This window comes from Phyllobates terribilis, unplaced genomic scaffold (genome assembly GCF_046119375.1).
Source record: "Phyllobates terribilis strain yellow unplaced genomic scaffold, ASM4611937v1 Scaffold_3__8_contigs__length_932513732, whole genome shotgun sequence".
NCBI classification, from domain to species: Eukaryota; Metazoa; Chordata; class Amphibia; order Anura; family Dendrobatidae; genus Phyllobates; species Phyllobates terribilis.
This window is the reverse complement of record NW_027362763.1, coordinates 200,475,654-200,494,166: the sequence shown is the minus strand read 5'-3', so window position 1 is coordinate 200,494,166 and position 18,513 is coordinate 200,475,654. Positions and strand designations below refer to the sequence as shown.

General features: G+C 42.0%; 1 protein-coding gene across 3 annotated transcripts in view; it reads left to right on the top strand.

Annotated features, from left to right (window-relative positions):
- The window catches only part of ANKMY1 (ankyrin repeat and MYND domain containing 1), an 86,643-nt gene that overhangs the window by 14,067 nt on the left and 54,063 nt on the right, over positions 1-18,513 (top strand). For all 3 annotated transcript variants that reach the window (XM_073674461.1, XM_073674463.1, XM_073674462.1), the window contains 4 exons: positions 1,065-1,528; positions 6,864-7,080; positions 10,073-10,237; positions 12,061-12,245. In XM_073674461.1, coding sequence (XP_073530562.1) covers positions 1,065-1,528; positions 6,864-7,080; positions 10,073-10,237; positions 12,061-12,245 — 1,031 coding nt within the window. The remainder of the gene's footprint in view (positions 1-1,064; positions 1,529-6,863; positions 7,081-10,072; positions 10,238-12,060; positions 12,246-18,513) is intronic.

Genomic DNA, 18,513 nt, shown 5'->3' with positions numbered 1-18,513 from the left:
CTACCTCTTTAAAGAAGTTCTTCATTTTCCCTGGATAACGACTTTATGATAATTTTGCACCTGTAGATTGGCCTTATGAGCATTAGCCCTATTAAGTGTGGCTAATCCTTATGGGGTGCAATAGGCACTTGTGAGTCACATCCGTAGCAGAAATCCAAGTGTCCGCCCTGGAGTTTAGCCTCGGATCCTCTAGTAAATACTCTTTGAATATGTTATAGGCAGACATGTGAGCATACCCTAATAGCGTTAGCCTCTTTCCCAGTTTGTCCGGCACTAAATCCGTATTCAGCTTAGTTAAAGTAATCTCAAACAAATTGCTTCTGTTGGAGTGTAAGAGATGTAGATGTGGCAGTCATCACTGACGGCTTCTACCAATTTTGGTGGTACGGTGGAGAGACTGTGCCGATTCCGGCAATCAAATGACATTGTATGAGGTTAGGTGCTCCTTCACTGCTTGTTGGCTTGTGTATTGTAAGCTGACCAGAAAATTCAGATACTGCAAAAAATTCGAGAAGAAGCAGAAGTGTGCTGTATAGCTAAAGGGGTCATCCAAGCCTTTGGATTTTTGCAAGCCACTTTTTATGGCCTAAAAGTACACAAGGAATGATACTCACCTGACCAATCCCTTGCCGCCATTCCCATCTAGATGGTTCCCAATTTCTCCACCGGTCTTTCTTTATGGAATTACAGTCAAGATGTGGCTTAGCCAATAACTGGCTGTATTGGTGATGTGTCAGGTCGACAATGGATTACATTGTGGAATCAGGGAAGATGTTAGCACAGCAGCAGCAGGGGATTGTAATGTGAGTATTAGACTTATCGTTGTTTTATACAATTATAGATTAATTCTTGGGGTCGGATAACCCCTTTAATATATTCCCCTGATGGAAATTGTAAGAATATCAGAAGTCATCTTAAATTTCCATAACATTTATAAAGGCACTCACCCACCCTATTATGAAAGTGCGTCTTTATATACTGATGTCATTTAGATTATATTTAGTGGTGTACATTCTTCTGTCTCATAAATCGTCATACACATGTCACCTTTCCTCTTTTGGCAGGGACTCTACAAGGCAGATCTGCGCTTTGGACCTGGTGTTGAAAGTTACACTGATGGCTGTCAAGATGTTGGCCTCTGGATGGGGCAGCACTTGTTTAGACTGTGTACTCGGGTACCTGGATCTGTCTCCATGTCTTCTTTTCCAGAGCTTTGTCCCCATTTTAATAAGGATTTAAGTAATGGCAAATATTACACAGACCTCCAGGAAGGCCGGTCGGAGGACCCATTTGAGTACAGATATCAGATGCTACTTAAAGATGATGACAACTTCACACTCCCCGATAAGATCTACTCCTACTCAGTAGATACAGACCACCTGCCCATCACTGATACTCAGCACAGGGAGTTTGACAGCAACTTTTATACAGCCGGTAACACACAAGAGGAGGCTGATGACTGCTCGTCTGACAGTATGCACAGCGCCAGTAGTGTGAAGGACATCTATCTGCAAGTTATCAAGCACAGGTATGTACTCTGCAGGTTGTAACTTTAGAGAAACTTGCCATATCTGAAGGCTGGTCATACACGTTAGTTATTACATGGTGGATTCCACTTGTCTACAGTCATGGCCAAAAGTATTGAGAATGACACCAAAATTATATTTTCACATGATCTGCTGGCCTCTGGTTTTTATTAGTGTTTGTCTGATGTTTATATCACATACAGAAATATAATTGCAATCATATTATGAGTACCAATAGGTTATATTGACAGTTAGAATGAGTTAATGCAGCAAGTCAATATTTGCAGTGTTGACCCTTCTTCTTCAAGACCTCTGTAATTCTCCCTGGCATGCTCTCAATCAACTTTTGGACCAAATCCTGACTGATAGCAGTCCATTCTTGCATAATCAATGCTTGCATTTTGCCAGAATTTGTTGGTTTTTGTTTGTCCACCCGTCTCTTGATGATTGACCACAAGTTCTCAATGGGATTAAGATCTGGGGAGTTTCCAGGCCATGGACCCAAAATCTCTATGTTTTGTTCCATGAGCCATTTAGTTATCACCTTTGCTTTATGGCAAGGTGCTCCATCATGCTGGAAAAGGCATTGTTGGGCGCCAAACTGCTCTTGGACGGTTGGGAGAAGTTGCTCTTGGAGGACATTCTGGTACCATTCTTTATTCATGGCTGTGTTTTTAGGCAAGACTGTGAGTGAGCCGATTCCCTTGGCTGAGAAGCAACCCCACACATGAATGGTTTCAGGATGCTTTACAGTTGGCATGAGACAAGACTGGTGGTAGCGCTCACCTCTTCTTCTTCGAATAAGCTGTTTTACAGATGTCCCAAACAATCGAAAAGGGGATTCATCAGAGAAAATGACTTTGCCCCAGTCCTCAGCAGTCCACTCCCTGTACCTTTTGCAGAATGTCAGTCGGTCCCTGATGTTTTTTCTGGAGAGAAGTGGCTTCTTTGCTGCCCTCCTTGAATCCAGCCCTTGCTCAAAGAGTCTCCGCCTCACAGTGCGTGCAGAAGCACTCACACCAGCCTGCTGCCATTCCTGAGCAAGCTCGGCACTCCTGGTAGTCCGATCCCGCAGCTGAAACAGTTTTAAGATACGGTCCTGGCGCTTGCTGGTCTTTCTTGGGCGCCCTGGAGCCTTTTTGACAACAATGGAAGCACTCTCCTTGAAGTTCTTGATGATGCGATAGATAGTTGACTGAGGTGCAATCTTTGTAGCTGCGATACTCTTCCCTGTTAGGCCATTTTTGTGCAGTGCAATGATGGCTGCACGTGTTTCTTTAGAGATAACCATGGTTAACTGAAGAAAAACAATGATACCAAGAACCAGCCTCCTTTTAAAGTGTCCAGTGATGTCATTCTTACTTAATCATGATTGATTGATCGCCAACCCTGTCCTCATCAACACCCACACCTGTGTTAATGGATCAATCACTAAAACGATGTTAGCTGCTCCTTTTAAGGCAGGACTGCAATGATGTTGAAATGTGTTTTGGGGGTTAAAGTTCATTTTCTGGGCAAATATTGACTTTGCAAGTACAGTAATTGCTGTTAAGCTCATCACTCTTTGACATTCAGGAGTATATGCAAATTGCCATTACAAAAAATGAAGCAGTAAACTTTGGAAAAATTACTATTTGTCTCATTCTCAATACTTTTGGCCATGACTGTATATGTATTGGAGAGCAGCAAGAACTTAACAGGTTGGACTCGATTCCACTTTTCCCAGGACATAAATATTATCAGATGTGTCTGTGTATAACTTATGTAAACCATCATATTGAAAAAACACGTTACATGGGGGTTATAGCTGTCAGTTTACTAATCTTCACAATGATGGCTGTCCTGAGTGTATGCAAAAAAGATAACATTTTATGAATCACTACCCTGAAATACTTAAAACGGGGCACTATACCCGCCACATGTGTTCATGCAGATTGTGTGCAGATCACCACATATTTTGCCTATTGAAAGGGTAAAATCCAATACACGTGGATTGTTCTTTAAGTTCCTGACGATTTTCAGTGCATAATTTGCCCCACATATCCACAGATATTCTGCAATAGTCTCTAAAAGTGGTTTCTTGAAGTATCATATTATTAACCTCTAGTCAGGATAGGCCATCAGTACCTGATTGGTGTGGATCTGAACCATGCCACTCCTGCCCCTCTGGTGACTGTAGGGGCGTCTACATTGTGTACCTGGCACAGTTTTAGTTTGGTAGTAACTGTGCCTGATACAATAGACCATCACTTTGTAATACCAAAGAACTCTCTTAACTAAACAGAGATATGTCTCCAATTTCTGCCAAGATAGAAACATGGTGGAAAATGTTGTATTGCTGTAACATCCCTTGAATCAAGTAGTTAAAGGGGGTATCCTGGTTATAAGATCTATCTACACAATCTCCAGTAGTCCCATAGAGAATTAATGGGGTGGTGGTTGAGCATGTACCCCACTGGTCTATAAGCTATTCTGAGCATAGATGATAACTTCTTGTAACTGGAATACCCATTTTTAAAGGGATTGTCTAGGAATAACATTCAGAACTGGATAGGTCATCAATATCAGATTAGTGGGGGGTCTGCTGCTCCAGCTCTGAACATTGCCACCACTGGAGCTGATCGGTTGAGGTGCCGGGTGTAGGACCCCCACTGCTCTGATGTTGATAACCTATCCATTACATAGATTATCAATATGTTAGCTTGGAGCAGCCCCTTTAGGGACAGTCAACAAGTTGTGATCATCCTATGTGAATGTAATGGATTTGTGGAAGTATGTTAATAGAAACTACCAGTGGTGGAAGTAAAGAAAACTAGCCATTGTAGCTTTCCAAACAGCAGCACTGCCAGAATATACTGTGTGATAAAACTTCCAAGGTGGTAGAAGATCCAGCACTTGTAGGTAAGTAAGATCAGTAATAGTTACTTCCAAGGTCCAATAAAAATATCCATCAGTGCATGTTCCATACAACACACCTAGAAGAAGGGTCTGCTAGACGTTGTGGACCTGTAAGCTCCCCGGTTCTTAGTCATAAGTTTATTATCAGGGGAGGACGTTGCTGTTTTATAGGGTCTAGTGCATGGGTGTGATGCATTAACCCCAAGTTTCCCAGTCAGTAGAAAAGCATACAAAGATATATACAAGACCAAACAGAACTATAGGAAATAAAAACAAAATGATGGTAATGGAAAAGAAGAATAGAAAAAAAATGCAAAAATATAAAAATTGATTATTATTAAATATATGCTCCAATTATTAGGAGTATGTTAGATTCTGTTTGCATGACAGTCAATTACAGAAACTCAATATATGTTGATTAGGACAGGTACAGATGGCCGTAGATTCTCCCGTCCGAGATAATCTGGTCGATTATGCTATTCACACTCTGACCAGAGCTTGATCAGAGTGAGATTACAGTGTGATGCGATTCTCTCGGATGAGTAGAAGATGGAGAAAAAAATGTCTTCATCTTCTCCATTCTGTCAGACTGCGGAAATCAAACTGCACTCAGATATCATCCGAGTGCAGTCTGATGTTTTCATGGACTCATTGACTTGCATGGCCGAGTGTGAACATCGGATCAAGATTGGGCATGCTGCAAATTTTTCCCTGGACCGGTTCCATCCAAGGAAAAAATAAGATATGTGCACTGCCCCATAGACTAACATTGGTTCGAATGTGATCATATGTTTTACTGGACAGCAAATCCGCTTGTCTGCACCTGCCCTTAATGTGAATGATACCAAGTTCAGCAGCATATGCCAAATGCAAATTGCATAGCAGACAATGGAAAATCGCAATATAGGGGTGAATCTCATGAAACACATATATTATATAGAGTCATTACAAACAGAATGATCTATTTAAAGTTGATGATTATGGCTTACAGCCAATGAAAACACAGAAGTCATTATCTCAGTAAATTAGAATACTTTATAAGAACAGCTTGAAAAATGATTTTAAAATCCGAAATGTTGGCCTACTGAAATGTATGTTCAGTAAATACACTCAATACTTGGTCGGGCTCCTTTTGCAACAGTTACTGCATCAATGCGGCGTGGCATGGAGGTGATCAGCCTGTGGCACTGCTGAGGTGTTATGGAAGCCCAGGTTGCTTTGATAGCAGCCTTCAGCTCGTCTGCATTGTTGGGTCTGGGGTCTCTCATCTTCCTCTTGACAATACCCCATAGATTCTCTATGGGGTTAAGGTCAGGCGAGTTTGCTGCCAATCAAGCCCAGTGATACTGTTGTTGTGTAAACCAGGTATTGGTACTTTTGCCAGTGTGGACAGGGGCCAAGTCCTGCTGGAGAATGAAACTTCCATCTCCATAAAGCTTGTCGGCAGAGGGAAGCATGAAGTGCTCTAAAATTTCCTGGTAGACGGCTGCGCTGACTTTGGTCTTGATAAAACTCAGTGGACCTACACCAGCAGATGACATGGCTCCCCAAACCATCACTGATTGTGGAAACTTCACACTAGACCTCAAGCAGCTTGGATTGTGGCCTCTCCACTCTTCCTCCAGACTCTGGGACCTTGATTTCCAAATGAAAACTGGATCTCTGGGACCTTGTGTAGTGTGTCAATGACTGCCTTCTGGACATCTAACGAGTCAGCAGTCTTCCCCCTGATTGTGGAGCTACTGAAACAGACTAAGGGACCTTTTTAAATGCTTCGGAAGCCTTTGCAGGTGTTTTTTTTGTTAATTATTGTAATTTACTGAGATAATGACTTTTGTGTTTTCATCCATTGGCTGTAAGCCATAATCATCAACATTAACAGAAATAAACACTTGAAATAGATCACTCTGTCTGTAATGACTCTATATAATATGAGTTTCAGTTTTTGTATTGAAGAACTGAAATAAATTAACTTTTTGATTATATTCTAATTTTGTGAGATCCAGCTGTATGTCCCTGGTTGTAATTAATAATCGATTAAGCTGTTATAACAAACATAGTATGTCAGGTATATATGTTCCATATGTCACTGAATATGAATAATATAGCCATTACAAAAAGGAGAATCTTAGTAAATGTATTTAATATCTGCTCTCATACTGAGTCTTTTCTGATAAAATGTTAAATATTCATTGATTTATTCAAAAATGTAGTCTGTCTGGAAAGTAGTCAACTTTTAATCATCTCACGAGTGAAACCACTTAACGTTTTAGCCTAGACCTTTCAGGTTGAATGAAGAATAAAACATTATATGAATAAAACTCTGTACAAGGTAAGTGATGAATGTGCAAAGATAATCAGTGTGTAGACAAGGCTGACCTGACTGTATGGAAATGAGGAATCGTTCACCACTTATAAATCACATTCCTATTCTATCAGAAACAGACCAGAACATTTTGACTGGAATATGTGTTCAATTATGAGGGATGATCGGGAAAAATTTGGTCGAAAAGGTCCCCGTGAGCGCTCCGCCGAGCAGCTCATAGAGATGGCTGGGCTGGGAGATTTGGAGACCCTCTCTACAATCCTAAGACATGGTCTAGCCCACGTGGATGTGTCTGATGACAGTGGGCAGACCGCTCTACACGCCGCCACTGTGAGTAGTCATATACCATTTATGTTATCTGCTTCTAAAGGATGAGTTCACACTTACTATTAATGAGGGCTTTTCATTTGTTTTTGAGGTTGAGTCACTCGTTTTTTGTGTTTTTTCCTTCTGAGCATTCAGGTAAATTTTATGTAGGTTTTGCCGGCCTTGAAGGGATATATAGTTTATAAGTTTATAAGGCCGAAAAAAGACAAGCGTCCATCCAGTTCAGCCTATTTCTTGTGCACTGCAGTTATTCGGCAGCGTTGATCCAGGGGAAGGCAAAAAAAAAACATGCGGTATAGGCCAATTTACATCACTGAGGAAAAATTCACTTCCCGACTCCAATCTGGCAGTCAGATTAAATCCCTGGATTAATTAACTATCACTAAGCATAAGATGTAATTTTATTGTTCTCAAGAAAGGCGTCCAGGCCTCTCTTGAACTCATTAAGTGAGTTGGACATCACCACTTCCTCTCCCAGAGAGTTCCAGAGTCTCACGGCTCTGACCGTAAAGAATCCCCTTCTATGCTGGTGCAGGAACCTCCTTTCCTCCAGACGCATAGTGTGCCCCCTCGTCTTTGTCACCATCCTTGGTATAAACAGGTCATGGGAGAGATCTCTGTACTGCCCCCTGATGTATTTATACATGTTTATCAGGTCTCCCCTAAGCCTTCTCTTTTCCAACGTAAATAGGCCTAATTTTGACAACCTCTCTGGGTATTCTAGTCCCTCCATTCCCTTTATTACCTTAGTCGCCCTCCTTTGTACCCTCTCTAGCTCCAATATGTCTTTCCTGAGCACCGGAGCCCAGAACTGTGCACAATATTCTAAGTGCGGCCTTACCAGCGCTTTATACAGAGGAAGAACAATGTTCTCATCATATGCCCCTATTCCTCTTCTGATGCATGCCATGACTCTATTTGCCTTCGCAGCTGCTGCCTGACACTGGGCACTCCAATTTAATTTGCTATTAACCAAGACGCCCAGGTCCTTCTCCATGTCAGATTTCCCCAACGGTTTCCCATTTAATATGTATGGGTGACTGCTGTTTTTCTTTCCCATGTGCATGACCTTACATTTATCGGCATTGAACCCCATTTGCCATTTTTTGGCCCAACTCCCCAATTTATCTAAATCCTCCTGTAGCTGTGCCTGCATCATTCCCAGCAGACAGTGGGTGTGTTGTTCAGCCATCATCCGCCTATAACGTCAGCATGTGGATCTGAGCTCTGCCCATTGCAGTCTCTGACAACGCCATTGAAAGTGAAGGAACTGGAGGGGTGCACACCATTCCACGTGCCCATCAGCCCCCCTCACAACACGATCGTAGGGTGCTATGGCATCCTGGGGTCTGCTGAAGACCCCGATGCCAGCCATGATTGTGCTCCTATAAAGATAAGTTTGTGGCTGACATTAATAAGAGACAGTGATTTTTAATATATACTGCAATACTATTTTAGTATTGCAATATACAGTATAAGAGATCAGACGATCTTAAGGGGACAAAAAAATAAAGCAAAAAAAAATGTTTTTAATAGTGTAGAAATAAATATATAAAAATTTGAATAACCTTCCTTAACCCCCCCCAATAAAAAATAAATAAAAAAATAAAAATACCCATATATTGTATCATTGCACCCATAAAAGTCTGATCTATCAGATTATAAAATTAACCTCATCAGTAAATGCTGTAAAAAGAAAAAAGATCGAATTGCTAAAATATCCTTTTTTATTCAGTCCCTGCAACACCACAAAAGAATGCAAAAATGCAATCAAAACATGGTATCTATACCAAAATGGTATCAATAAAAATGTCAGATAGCCAATCAGAAACAACAACGACTGAAAAATAGAAATGTTCTGGGATTCGAAGGATTACAACAATTCAAGCAAAAAAAAAGTCAAATCACTCTGCATTTTCCCCATTTAAAAATAAAGACATTCAAAAATATGAAAAATAAGCATATTTGGTATTGTTGCATCTGCAAAAAACCCATCTATCAAAATGTTGACGTATTTAACTAGCACGGTAAAAACTCCATAATGCAAAATTAGATTGAAACGTCACAATTGCTCTTTCTTGGTCATTGCACCTCCCCCCACAAAATACCATCAAGTCACCGTATGTACCCCAAAATGGTACCAATAAAATCGTCCGTTCGACACACAAAAAACAATCCCTCCCATCACCTTCCATAGAAAAATAAAGAAGTCAAGGCTCTCGGAAAATAGCGACACAAACCAAATTTTTTTTTATTTTTACAAATTTCAGATTTTTTTCCACTTTAATAAAGAAAAAAAAAAACCTATATATATTTGATATCGCCATAATCGTACTCATCGGAAGAATCATAACGCCAAGTCATTTCTACCGCAAAATGAACGCCGTAAAATCGAAACTCAAAAAACACCTTTTTCATCATTACACCGCATTTGCAGTTTTGTTCCTCACTTTACAGTACATTGTTTGGTAAAATGAATGGTGCCATTGAAAACGACAACAACTTGAATTGCAAAGAAAAAGAAAAAGGAATACAAAATCAAAAGCGTAAAAGTCAAGACCCATAGGGGTGACGATTACATCCCATACACCACTATAGGGGCGCAGTCAAACGGCTGTATAATACTGACGACAATTGCATTGCAATGTTCGGACTGGCCAGCGGCTCTTCTCACCCAAGAGTGACAGCCTGTATTTTTATGCAGCTGTCACGCTTGGGTGAGGAGAGCCGACGACCAGTCCGTGCTCCCAGATGTGATCGTCGTCTGTGTTATACGGCTGTCTGACTGCGCCCTTATAGTGTGGAGAGGTAGGTACAAGATGGGGACAATATGGACATGGCTAAGGAGACAATGGCTTGTGATATTACGCCGTGGTCACATTTGACATTATTTCCCTTTTCCTTCTTTGGTATAGAAGCAGAAAAGCGATTTTATGCTATAAATGATGTGCAGCTCGTGGTTTGCCATCTAGTATACTAACAAGTCCTCTTTCAGGTAAATGGCCATAATAACGTCATTAACCTTCTTCTCGACAATGGAGCGGATGTTAACAAGAGTAATGATGAGGGACTCCCGGCTTTGTCCTTGTGCCTGATGCTTTTGTACAGCACAAAGTCATTCTGGCCTAATGTGGCTGAGCGAAATCTCCACTTGTACAAGGTCAGTATCATGTCCCCCACCCTGATATAAGAAGCAGTGTAATACAGAGCGATCAGTGCTGTCAGCGCCCCGCGCAGAAGGCGCAGCGGGGATCCATCAAGTCAATGTACCGTACACAGAGGGGAGAAGAATTTCTGATGTGTGCATGGTTCTGGATGCCATTTTTATAATATGCTTGAAATATAACATAATATTGTTTTTATTACAATATACCACGATAATTCAGTTATTACAGCTGTGATTTTTTCTTCTTTTTTTTAAAAAAAAACAACAATGATTTTTTGATCAGTGTTTTGGATCCGAGTCTCATCAGCGTTTGGTCAGTGTTTCATCAGTGATTTTCTCATATAAGAAATGAATTGCAAATCATCTCCTACACATTACAGTGATAATCAGCGTGTGCTGTCCGTGATGATAATGGACCCTTAGAATTAGATGGGTAATTTTGATCTGTGACTGGTCAAAACCAGACATAATTTTTTTTGGACATGTGAAAAGCCTCACAAGTTATATATACAGGTTATATATATATGTTATATATACAGGTTATATATATATGTTATATATACAGGTTATATATATATGTTATATATACAGGTTATATATATATATGTTATATATGTTATATATACAGGTTATATATATATGTTATATATACAGGTTATATATATATGTTATATATGTTATATATACAGGTTATACAGGTCTGTATGTGAAAACACAGATAAAATACGTATGTGAAGAATGGATGTCTGGATGAGGCCTCAGTGGTGAACCTGAATGATGTGCTGCAGATAATGTGTTCTGGATAATATTCATGTAAGATGATTTATGTTATAGGATGCAGTGGTGTCTCAAGGATAAATTATGTAGGAATAATGTATTAACCACTTAGTGACACAAGGAACACAGATTAAGTGTTTGTGCACATGGCCATATTTTCGGTCCAAGTGCCATCTGACAAAACATCAGATCACTCTCGGACCAATGTTATTCTATGGGGCCGTGCACATGTTAGATTTTTTCCTCTGACCGAGTTGGTCGAAGGAAAACATTGCTGCATGCCTGAGTTTGATCCAATATTCGGATTGCACTCCGCCATGCAAGTCCATGAGCCCGTGGAAAACATCGGACTGCACTCGGATGACATCGGAGTGCAGTCCAATATCCACCGAGTGACAGAATAGAGGAAATTTTTCTCACCATCTTTTTCTCATCCAATAGAATCAATTACACTGTGATCACTCTCTGATCAAACACTAATCAGAGTGTGATCAGAGTCTGATTTGATAATTGACCCGATTCTCTCGCATGAGAGAATACACGGCCGTCTGGCCCTAGCCTAATAATGAATACGGTGATCAAATAGTGTCATCCAGGTCCCTGCCTAATAATTGTCACACATTGTCCATGTAGCACCCAGAGGGCTCTATACATCTCTAAAGTACTGTAAATATTAATAAAGGGAGATTTACTAAGCTAAATGATAGCTGCTTGAAAAAAATCCTGTTTTTCATGATTTTCACCATCTTTTAGATACTTTCTGCGCCTTTTCCAGCAAGGGGCAGAGAGGTGGATTTTGGTGAATTGGGGTGCAGTTTAGCGAAAAGGTGTTACATTGTGCATGAAAAAAAATGCCCCAAAATTTGGTATAGTAAGCCATTGAATATTTAAAAATTTTAAATCAGGAGAACTTTCAGACTGCCCAGTTTAAGTTGTCAGTATTGATAAATCTGAGCCACTATAGAGTTACTATGGTGGGTAACAGTATGGCGGTGTCTTCTATGTACTAATCTTATTATAACATCTTTTGACTAATATAGGAAGAAAAAAGTGACTTGGTATTGGACAGTTCTAAAAATGAGAACTGTTCTGGGAATGAGATGCATGCAGAGAAGAATGGTAAAATATCTCCGTTATCTGATGAATCCCACCAAACATCAGTGAGTTCCAAAACTGGAGCAAGTGTAGAAAAGGAGGAAGCGGATTCTACCACTGATCACCATAGGTATGATAGGCAGTGCGAAATCTGCACTTGCATTAATCGTGAGGTTCATATTTTATAAGCAGCCATTACATGTCTCACATTGGTAACGCCCCCCTGTGGAGGCAGAATCTCAGGGAGATCTATGTCCGGCCTATAAATCTTAACAGCTCATTTACATATTAGAAAAATGTGGATTTCCCTGGAATAAGGCTAAGTGCCCACGAAGCAGAAATGCTCCGGATTTTTTCTGCATCTCCCTGACAGGAAAAACGCATGCGGATTGTACATGCGGATTGTACATGCGGATTGTACATGCGGATTGTACATGCGGATTGTACATGCGGATTATACATGCGGATTGTACATGCGGATTGTACATGCGGATTGTACATGCGGATTGTACATGCGGATTGTACATGCGGATTGTACATGCTTAGGCTGAGTGCCCACGTAGCATTTTTCAAGCGTATATGCTGCGGAATTTCCACAGCGTAAACGCTTGAAAAACGCATGTATATCCGCACCCCATGGTCCCCAATGGGATTCCGCAAGTTCTATGCACATGCTGTGGATTTTTCCGCAGCGTATATGCTGCGGTCAAAAATCCGCAGCATGTTCATTAATTTTGCGTTTCCGCAAGCAGAATTGCCTTTGTCCAATGCATAAAAAACGCAAGGCAATTCCGCATGTGGAAAACGCGTGATAAACGCGCGAAAAATGCGCGATAAACGCGTGCGGAATTCCGCATGCGTTTTTCCGGGAGAGGACTTGCAGAAATGAAGCAGAAATTTTCTGCTTCATAAATGCAACGTGGGCACATAGCCTTATTGTACATGCAGATTGTACATGCGTTTTTCCTGCCAGGGACATGCAGATGTGAAGCGTTCTTCACATGCATTTCCACATGTGGGTTGTCAAACGCTTTCCAAGCGATTTTAGCATCACTTTGAAAAGTACTTGACAACTTGGTCACACTATATAAATCCATGCAACCGGCATGGATTTACAGTCAGGTCCATATATATTTGGACAGAGACAACATTTTTCTAATTTTGGTTCTAGACATTACCACAATGAATTTTTAACAAAACAATTCAGATGCAGTTGAAGTTCAGACTTTCAGCTTTCATTTGTCGGTATCCACATTAAAATTGAATGAAGGGTTTAGGAGTTTCAGCTCCTTAACATGTGCCACCCTGTTTTTAAAGGGACCAAAAGTAATTGGACATTTGACTCCAAGGCTATTTCATGGACAGGTGTGGGCAATCCCTTCGTTATGTCATTCTCAATTAAGCAGATAAAAGGCCTGGAGTTGATTTGAGGTGTGGTGGTTGCATTTGGAAGGTTTTGCTGTGAAGTAAACATGCGGTCAAAGGAGCTCTCCATGCAGGTGAAACAAGCCATCCTTAAGCTGCAAAAACAGAAAAAACCCATCCGAGAAATTGCTACAATATTAGGAGTGGCAAAATCTACAGTTTGGTACATCCTGAGAAAGAAAGAAAGCACTGGTGAACTCATCAATGCAAAAAGACCTGGGCCCACGGAAGACAACAGTGGTGGATGATCGCAGAATAATCTCCATGGTGAAGAGAAACCTCTTCACAACAGCCAACCAAGTGAACAACACTCTCCAGGAGGTAGGCGTTTCAATATCCAAATCTACCATAAAGAGAAGACTGCATTAAAGTAAATACAGGGGGTTCACTGCACGGTGCAAGCCACTCATAAGCATCAAGAATAAAAAGGCTAGACTGGACTTTCCTAAAAAACATCTAAAAAAGCCAGCACAGTTCTGGAAGAACATTCTTTGGACAGATGAAACCAAGATCAACCTCTACCAGAATGATGGAAAGAGGAAAGTATGGTGAAGGCGTGGTACAGCTCATGATCCAAAGCATACCACATCATCTGTAAAACATGGTGGAGGCAGTGTGATGGCTTGGGCATGCATGGCTGCCAGTGGCACTGGGTCACTAGTGTTTATTGATGATGTGACACAGGACAGAAGCAGCCGAATGAATTCTGATGTATTCAGAGCCATACTGTGTGCTCAGATCCAGCCAAATGCAGCCAAACTGATTGGTCGTCGTTTCATACTACAGATGGACAATGACCCAAAACATAAAGCCAAAGCAACCCAGGAGTTTATTAAAGCCAAGAAGTGGAATATTCTTGAATGGCCAAGTCAGTCACCTGATCTCAACCCAATTGAGCAGCATTTCACTTGTTAAAGACTAAACTTCAGACAGAAAGGCCCACAAAGAAACAGCAACTGAAAACCACCACAGTGAAGGCCTGGCAGAGCATCAAAAAGGAGGAAACACAGCGTCTGGTGATGTCCATGAGTTCAAGACTTCAGGCAATCATTGCCAACAAAGGGTTTTCAACAAAGTACTAGAAATGAACATTTTATTTACAATTATTTAATCTGTCCAATTACTTTTGGTCCCTTTAAAAACAGGGTGGCACAGGTTAAGGAGCTGAAACTCCTAAACCCTTCATCCAATTTTAATGTGGATACCCTCAAATGAAAGCTGAAAGTCTGAACTTCAACTGCATCTGAATTGTTTTGTTTAAAATTCATTGTGGTAATGTCTAGAACCAAAATTAGAAAAATGTTGTCTCTGTCCAAATATAAATGGACCTAACTGGATATAGTGTGACCAAGTTAATAGTTAAAAAAAGAATAAAAATGGTAAAAAAAACCCAAAACATTATGCTCACCTTCTGATGGCCCCCGTCTTCTCTACGGTGCTTCCTGTGTCTTGCGCGGCTCGCGGTGGTGTAAAAGGACCTTCCTTGACATCATTTAGTCATGTGACAGGTCGGCGGTCGCGTGACTGGTCACATGACTAAATGGCCTCATGGAAGGTCCTTTTACACCATCGCGAGCCGCCGGGGAGCCAGGACACACCGTAGAGAAGACCGGGGGCCATCAGAAGGTAAATATAATGTATATTTTTTATTTTAAATTCTTTTTTTTAACATGTACTATGGTACCCTGGTCGGGATGAGAGTCTCCTCTTCTCCAGACCCGGGTACCATCCGCACATTGAATCGCTTAATATCCACATGTGCACATGTAGTCATGTGGATATTAAGCGATTCAATGCAAGTCAATGGCGGCAATTACCCCGCGTTTCTGCAAAAATAATGGATATGCTGCGGATTTTTCTGCAATGATAATCCGCAGCGGAAATTTCAGCAGCATGTGCACAGCACATGCGGATTATCATTGGGGACCATGGGTCACATATTACCAAGCTTTTTTTTAAGCGTTTTCGCTGTGGAAATTCCTCAGCAAAACGCTTGAAAAATGCATAGTGGGACGCAGCCTAAGATATCGGATCGCATATATTAAGGAATCATTTTATTCAGTTTCCTATGACCTACAAGTTCATATAGATGGCTTAGGAGGGTTTATCCTACTGACACAATCTCTTTAAGGGGGTATCCAAATTTCTTATGTACTCTTTTTAGCATAAGCCATCGGTGTATGATCGATGTATGATCGATGGGAGGTTTATCCCCTCAAAAATTCCCTACTATTCCCCAACAATCCCTGCCACTCCTGCATTGTACAACCCCTGCAAAAATTATGGAATCACCGGGCTCGGAGGATGTTCATTCAGTTGTTTAATGTTGTTGAAAAAAAGCAGATCACAGACAAGGCACAAAACTAAAGTCATTTCAAATGGCAACTTTAGGGCTTTAAGAAACACTAAAAGAAAGCAAGATTAAAAATGTGGTACTCAGTAAGGGTAATTTTTTTCAGACCAAGCAGAGGGAAAAAATTATGGAATCACTAATTTCTGAGGATAAAATTATGGCATCACCCTGTAAATTTTCATTTCCAAAACTAACACCTGCATCAAATTATTATTATTATTATTATTATTTATTATTATAGCGCCATTTATTCCATGGCGCTTTACATGTGATAGGGATATACATAACAAAAGCATTTACATAATCTTAACAAAACGAGTCAGCGACTGGTACAGGAGGAGCGAGGACCCTGCCCGCGAGGGCTCACAGTCTACGAGGGATGGGTGAGGATACAGTAGGTGAGGGTAGAGCTGGTCGTGCAGTGGTGTTTACTGCAGGTTGTAGGCTTGTCGGAAGAGGTGGGTCTTCAGGTTCCTTTTGAAGGTTTCCACGGTCGGCGAGAGTCTGATATGTTGGGGTAGAGAGTTCCAGAGTAGGGGGGAAGCACGGGAGAAATCTTGTATACGAGTGTGGGAGGAGGAGATAAGAGGGGAGTAGAGCAGGAGATCTTGTGAGGATCGGAGGTTGCGTGCAGGTAAGTACCGGGAGACTAGGTCACAGATGTATGGGGGAGACAGGTTGTGGATGGCTTTGTATGCCATGGTTAGAGTTTTGAACTGAATTCTCTGGGCAATAGGGAGCCAGTGAAGGGATTGACAGAGAGGAGAGGCCGGGGAATAGCGGGGGGACAGGTGGATTAGTCGAGCAGCAGAGTTTAGGATAGATTGGAGAGGTGCAAGAGTGTTGGAAGGGATGCCACGGAGCAGGAGGTTGCAGTAGTCGAGGCGGGATATGATGAGGGCATGCACTAGTGTTTTTGCAGAGTCTTTGCTGAGGAATGCACGGATCCGGGAGATGTTTTTGAGTTGGAGTCGGCAGGAGGTGGAAAGGGCTTGAATATGTGGCTTGAAGGAGAGATCAGAGTCCAGGGTTACCCCAAGGCAGCGAGCTTGTGGGACTGGGGAGAGTGAACAGCCATTGACGTTGATGGATAGGTCGGATGGGGGATGTGAATGAGAGGGTGGAAAGATGATGAACTCTGTTTTATCCATGTTGAGTTTTAGAAACCTGTCGGAGAAGAAGGATGAGATGGCGGACAGACATTGTGGGATTCTGGTTAGTAGGGAGGAGATATCGGGTCCAGAGAGGTAGATCTGTGTGTCGTCAGCATAGAGGTGATACTGAAAGCCGTGAGACTCTATGAGCTGTCCCAGGCCGAAGGTGTAGATGGAGAAGAGCAGGGGTCCTAGAACTGAACCTTGGGGGACACCGACAGATAGGGGGCGAGATGAGGAGGTGGTGCGTGAGTGGGAGACGCTGAATGTCCTGTCTGTTAAGTATGAGGAGATCCAAGATAGAGCCAAGTCCGTGATGCCAAGAGATGAGAGAATCTGGAGTAAGAGGGAATGGTCCACTGTGTCAAAGGCAGATGACAGGTCCAGAAGGAGGAGGATGGAGTAGTGTCGCTTGGATTTGGCATTTAGTAGGTCGTTTGTGACTTTGGTCAGGGCAGTTTCAGTCGAGTGATGCGGTCGGAAGCCAGATTGTAGACGGTCGAAGAGGGAGCAGGAGGAGAGGTGGGAGGACAGTTCAAGGTGGACATGTTCTAGAAGTTTTGAGGCAAAGGGGAGAAGTGATATGGGGCGGTAGCTGGTCAGAGAGGAAGGGTCAAGGGAGGGCTTTTTGAGGATGGGTGTGATTGCGGCGTGTTTGAAACATGAGGGGAAGACTCCGGTTGTTAGTGATAGATTGAAGAGGTGGGTTAGGGTTGGGATGAAGACTGAGGTGAGGTTAGTGATGAGGTGGGATGGGATTGGGTCAAGTTCGCAGGTGGTGAGGTGTGATTTGGAGAGTAAAGAGGAGACCTGACCTTCTGTAATGGTGGAGAAGTGGGGTTTGGAGGAGGATGGTTGAGTAGATATGAGGAGGGGTTGTGTGGACTTTAGGCCAAAGTTTTGTCTGATGGTGTCAATCTTCTGTTTGAAGAATGAGGCAAAGTCGTCGGCTGAGATGAGAGAAGAGGGAGGAGGTGCTGGGGGACGAAGGAGAGAGTTGAAAGTGTTAAATAGCTGTTTAGGGTTGTGAGATAGGGAGGATATGAGAGATGAGAAGTAGGTTTGTTTTGCTGTAGTGAGTGCGGACTTGAAATTAGTGAGGGATTGCTTGAATGCGATGAAGTGCTCGATGGAGTGAGACCTTTTCCATCTCCGCTCCGCAACCCTGGAGGCCCGGCGCAGTTCTTTGGTAAGTTTAGTGTGCCAGGGTTGCCTGTTGAATGTGCGAGGTGTGGTGTGTGTGAGAGGGGCGATCGAGTCTAGAGCTGCAGCTATTGTGGTGTTATATGAAGCAGCAGCAACGTCTGCATCGTGCAAGGAATTTATGTCTGTGAGAGGAAGGAGGGATTCAGAGAGAGAGTGTAGGTCAAGGTGTTTGAGATTTCTGCGAGGGTGTGTGAGTTTGTGGAGTGGGGATTGTGCACCCGGAGAGGAGAGGGTAGAGAATGTGAGGAGGTTATGGTCAG